The 5,064-nt window shown below is 38.8% G+C and overlaps 1 protein-coding gene across 1 annotated transcript; it reads right to left on the reverse strand.

The window, feature by feature from the left end:
* Positions 1-470: 470 nt before the first annotated feature.
* Positions 471-1,772, reverse strand: LOC140857883 (aquaporin TIP1-2-like). Its single transcript, XM_073257171.1, is given in 4 exon segments — positions 471-876; positions 879-1,118; positions 1,192-1,437; positions 1,564-1,772. Coding segments are annotated over 4 exon segments (768 nt in total). The 5' UTR covers positions 1,697-1,772; the 3' UTR covers positions 471-727.
* Positions 1,773-5,064: the final 3,292 nt, after the last annotated feature.

Raw genomic sequence — 5,064 nt, forward strand, 5'->3', positions numbered from 1 at the left:
CACAGACACAGATTTAACTCAGTTTCTAATTTAATATTTTTAATAATTATATTAATTTAATTCATAAATTTTATAGAAATCTAACCATCCAAATAGATCCTAAAGTAGCCCCACAAAATCTTTAGATATAAATAAGAAATAAAACCTGGACCTGATTTAAGAAACATATACACAACATGAGAAATTTTCTCCGTTCTTGTATATGATGCTCTATAGCACCTATACTACAGAATTTTTTGTCAAAACTGCTTACATCACTTGCCTCGTTAAGTGCTCAGCGATGAATCATCGGATCACAAAAACTTCATTGATCTCGCTGCAAAACATCTTTATTACACGCAGAAAGGGGAAAAAAAAAGGAAGCGCCTTGAGTCCATAGATATAAACCAGCAAGTTGTCCAGATAGCAGCCGTGTCAGAATATCAAGGCTCTGGATCCCTACTTGCTCTAACAATTCGAGAGAACACAAATTCAAAACTGAAAACATATGACTTAATTGAAACTGCCCAAATAGAACGTTACTAGGATATTGATACATTGAATACCATCTCATCTAATCAGAGCAGTAAAGACAGCATTACGACCCTACACACGGACAAAAGAAAAAAAAAGAGCATTACACTTGTAAAACAATGACCAATTCCCCCATTATTTTTTCACCCCACTGGATAAGCCTAGGATAATTGACGAACACACTCATATAGAGCTGGATGGGACTCTTATCCTCTTAGTAATCTGTGGTGGGAAGCTGCTCATGGGTTGTTCCGTGGCCAATGAAGAACAGATCATAAACTATAGCAGCCACTGCCGCACCAATCAAAGGTCCCAACCAGTACACCCAGTGGTTGTCCCAAGTCCAGCTGACCACCGCAGGGCGAAGGAGACTGCAGGGTTCATGGAAGCCCCGTCAAATGCCCCACCAGCCAATATGTTTGCACCCACGATGAAGCCGATAGCTATGGGTGCGATCACTCCAAGGTCGCCCTTCTTTGGATCCACAGCTGTAGCATAGACAGTGTACACCAAGCCGAAGGTCATGACGATCTCAAACACCAGAGCATTCCACGCACTCACATCTGTGGATAACGAGAATGCTGCAGTTTTCTGCACAGCAACACGATTTTAATCCGAGATCCAATCACTGGGCTTGTCAATCTGATCTTTATGAGAAATGATGTTTTGCTTACCAATCTCCAGTGGCGAACTTGAGAAGCAAGCAGGCAACGACTGATCCAAGCAACTGCGCAATCCAGTAGAGTATGCCTCTCAGCAGAGTGATGTTGCCACCAATGAAGGCACCAAATGTGACAGCCGGGTTCACATGACCTCCAGAAATGTTGGCTCCAACTGACACCGCCACGAACAGTGCGAAGGCGTGTGCCAAGGCTGCTGCAACCAGACCCGCAGGTGTTGTCGAGCCATCATTTGTGAGCTTGTCTGTCAAGAAAAGGATAAAGCGTTAGAATTTTTATATGTCAAACAGATGGTGAATTTTCTGTAAGTCTCATCACCATGAAGGCATGAACTTGAGTATTTGAGAAGGTGAGAGGTGTGTCAACTTACTGAAGGCCATCCCTGAGCCTTCACCGGCGAAGACGAAGATGAGCATTGAGATGAACTCGGCGAGGGCGGCTTTGAGAGTATCAGGTTGGCTCGCCTCTCCTGGTGATCCAATTGCAATCCTACTAATCGGCATTATTTTTCTGTATAGTTTTAGCTAGAATAATAGTAGCTTTGGAATTTAGGAGCTCTTCTGCCTCCCTGCAGCCACTCTTCTTGCTGCTTGATCTCTGGTTTCAATCTTGGTGGTTATATAGGAACACGGATAACGACTGGGGAACCGGGAGACGCCGGTACAGGTGGTCCTTGTTGGAAGAGGCCCTTTCAGCCGTCCATCTGTCGGCGCTTATGTATATCACGTGTCGGGCCTCCTCCTCGTTCTACGCCTGCCACGTGTACCATTGATTGGCTGTGGATATGGGATCGGCACCGTCCGCGTTATCGGCGGTTCGGATCGCCGACCTGCTGACGTGGCGGTTTCCTTACCTTTCGTTCTCGTCCCCGATTTCCAGCAACGTGTGGAATTATCCGTCCGGCCCTTCGCGACCTCCGGCCCCTCTCATTTCGTTGGAGCCACAAATCAGAGCCGTCCATCTGTTCTCCTCTCTCGTTGCGTGGATAGAATAAAACGGCGCGGGCAACTTGAACGGTCAGGATTGCACAGCTTGATTTAAGCGGTCAGACTCAACTGTTAGGTGGCGTTTGGTAACGGGGAAGGGATCACCGGGTGATCTTACGTCACCAGTGGCCTTTATCCTATAATAATTTAATCTCAAATAATCATATTACTACTATATATCAGAAATTAGTATTCCTAAAAGAATGTTGTTCGGAATCGAAATCAGAATAAATTAAAATTGAATAACTTGAAGTATGAATCAGAATGATCAAATCTTCGAAGTATTTAGTTCATAATCAAATTAAAATTAAAATTAAAATAAAAAATTAAATCGGGACAGTTTGGTTAGGGGAAGTGAGGGTCTGGTATCAAAATCAGAATGGATGACTCCATTCCAATTGTTTGGTTGGAAGGAGTTCATTCCGATTCCGATTTCGAGGTAGAATAGGAATGGGTCAATTATATAGAACTCAGAGGATGTTTATTGGAGGGGTGGAGATCGAAATCAGAATCGAAATTGGTGACTCCATTCCAACCGTTTGGTTGGGAGGAGTCTCATTTCGATTCCGATTCTGGAGTAAAAGAGGAATGGATTAATTATATAGAACTCAATCTCTATTCTCCTCTATAGATTCAATTTTCTATTCCAATTTCGATTCCGATTCCGGTCACGAACCAAATACTTCGGGAGATTTGGCTATTCCGATTCCGATTCCAAGCCATTCCGATTCTCATTCCCATTTTGATTCCGATTACGAACCAAATGCCCCTCAATCCTTACTCTCCCATATAGATTTAATTTTTCATTCCGATTCTGATTCCAATTTTGATCACGAACCAAATGCTTTGAAGGATTTGGCTATTCCGATTCCAATTCTAAGCCATTCAATTCTCATTCTCATTCCCATTCTGATTTCGTTACGAACCAAATGCCCCCTATAGAGGAGAGTAAAGATTGAGTTCTATATAGATTGAGCCATTTCCATTTTATCTCGAAATCGGAATCGGAATGGAACTCCCCAACCAAATGGTTGGAATGGGAGTCACCCATTCCGATTTCGATTTCAAATCCCCGCTCCCCCAACCAAACATCCTCTAAGATTCCATAAATAATTTATTTAATATTTCATAAAGATCCAGGAACACTAATGCCAATGATATATTTCATAAAATTATTTATTAATCCAATCAAATATATTATAATAAATTATTAAAATATTTAATTAAAATATATTTATTAATCTCATAAGACATATTAATTATCATTATAAAATTAATATTTCTATTTATACTTATAATATGTTATTATTTTAATATTGATATTTATTTTGATTTGATAAATATGATTAATAATATATTATAATATAGATCATAAATATAATATATAAATATAAATATAATAATTTATACCATATCGATATAATTTGTTAGATTTATTAATATTTTTTTATTAGATTAAAAATATTTTTATCTCCAAATTTTAGTCTGATAACATTATTTTAGAATGATCTTATATATCCGATCATAATAATGATTTAAGGAGTAATGGTGCTTTAAAATTACTATCACGATGGTACAATCAGATTCAGATGGTCATTTTTGCCTCGGTAACAAAATGACTTATATTTTAGTCTCCACAAGATTGGATGACACACAAGAGGGAAGGCCCACTGCTATACTTTGTGGACTTCATGTTATATCTCCATCCGTTGGTTCATGGGCTTCATACGGTCTTCGCTTCATCTAACAGTATCTTATTGGAAATCAAATTTTGTGTGGGAGGATGAGCATAAGATGTGTCCAAATCCAAAGGAAGAAGAACAAATTATAAATATGAATGCCAAAATGTATCAACGACCATTACCAGGTTGTGGGCAGCACCACCACCGAGGCGTTTTTAAGCGCTTTAACTTCGTTGCGATATCCTTGTACGGTTTCTGCTTTCCACGTTCTTTGGTTTTTCTGTTGTCCGTCTGATGGGTGTACGTGCGCTGCAGCGGTCACGCTGCATCGCGTTGCTGCCGCTTCGCCTACAAACAATAGAGCTCGCCTGCTGGGTCCCGTTTGGCACGAGATGACCCCCGCCGCTTCTCAAGCTAATTAAGCACCAAGCACTGCTGTTTCCCCGTCAGTCAATGTGTCCAGAGGGGGGGCACAAACTAGCACCTAGATTAGGTAATTGTAAGGACACACTAACATTGGATTAGCTGGGAATAGGATTCTCAAAAAATAATGATGAAAATAATATGAATTTATATATCTTGATATTCAAAAATTTTTATTGATCCCACCAATCATTTAAAAAAAAAAAATGGTAGACTATAGCGGAGCTACAAACAAAGTAATTTATTACTACTTCGCCGCTGAATTAGAGGGCTATTGGAAAATAAAAATAATAATTTAAAGATAAAAAATAAAGCTAAAAATAAATTATTTTTTTGATAAATAAAAAAAATTTATTTAAATTATGTCTATTTATATATGCTAAAAAAACAAACAATATATAACAACTATCTACTTTAATAATAGTAATCTCCGTCTGGCCTTCAATTTTCTGACGTTTCTAATAACCAGCACCAGCCATTCTTACTACTCATATTATTATAATAATCAATATTGCATCATCTATCAGATCGAAAATCATATCAGATTGGGTTCAACCCATCACTAGCCTTCACTCAACCTATCTTATAGTTTATATGGATTGTCTTTGTGTATTGCCTATAAGCTGATTCTTATTTAGAGGTGCCTTCGTGCCGTTGCAAACGGCTTTCCTATTCAATTATTACCGTTTCTATCTATTACAAGTCTTATCTTTTACCAGTTGTTTGAGTGATTGTGTGATATAAAAGTTTTAGGTCTTGACTCGAGATTTAGAATCCCTA

This window comes from Elaeis guineensis, chromosome 5 (genome assembly GCF_000442705.2).
Source record: "Elaeis guineensis isolate ETL-2024a chromosome 5, EG11, whole genome shotgun sequence".
Classification (NCBI taxonomy): Eukaryota; Viridiplantae; Streptophyta; class Magnoliopsida; order Arecales; family Arecaceae; genus Elaeis; species Elaeis guineensis.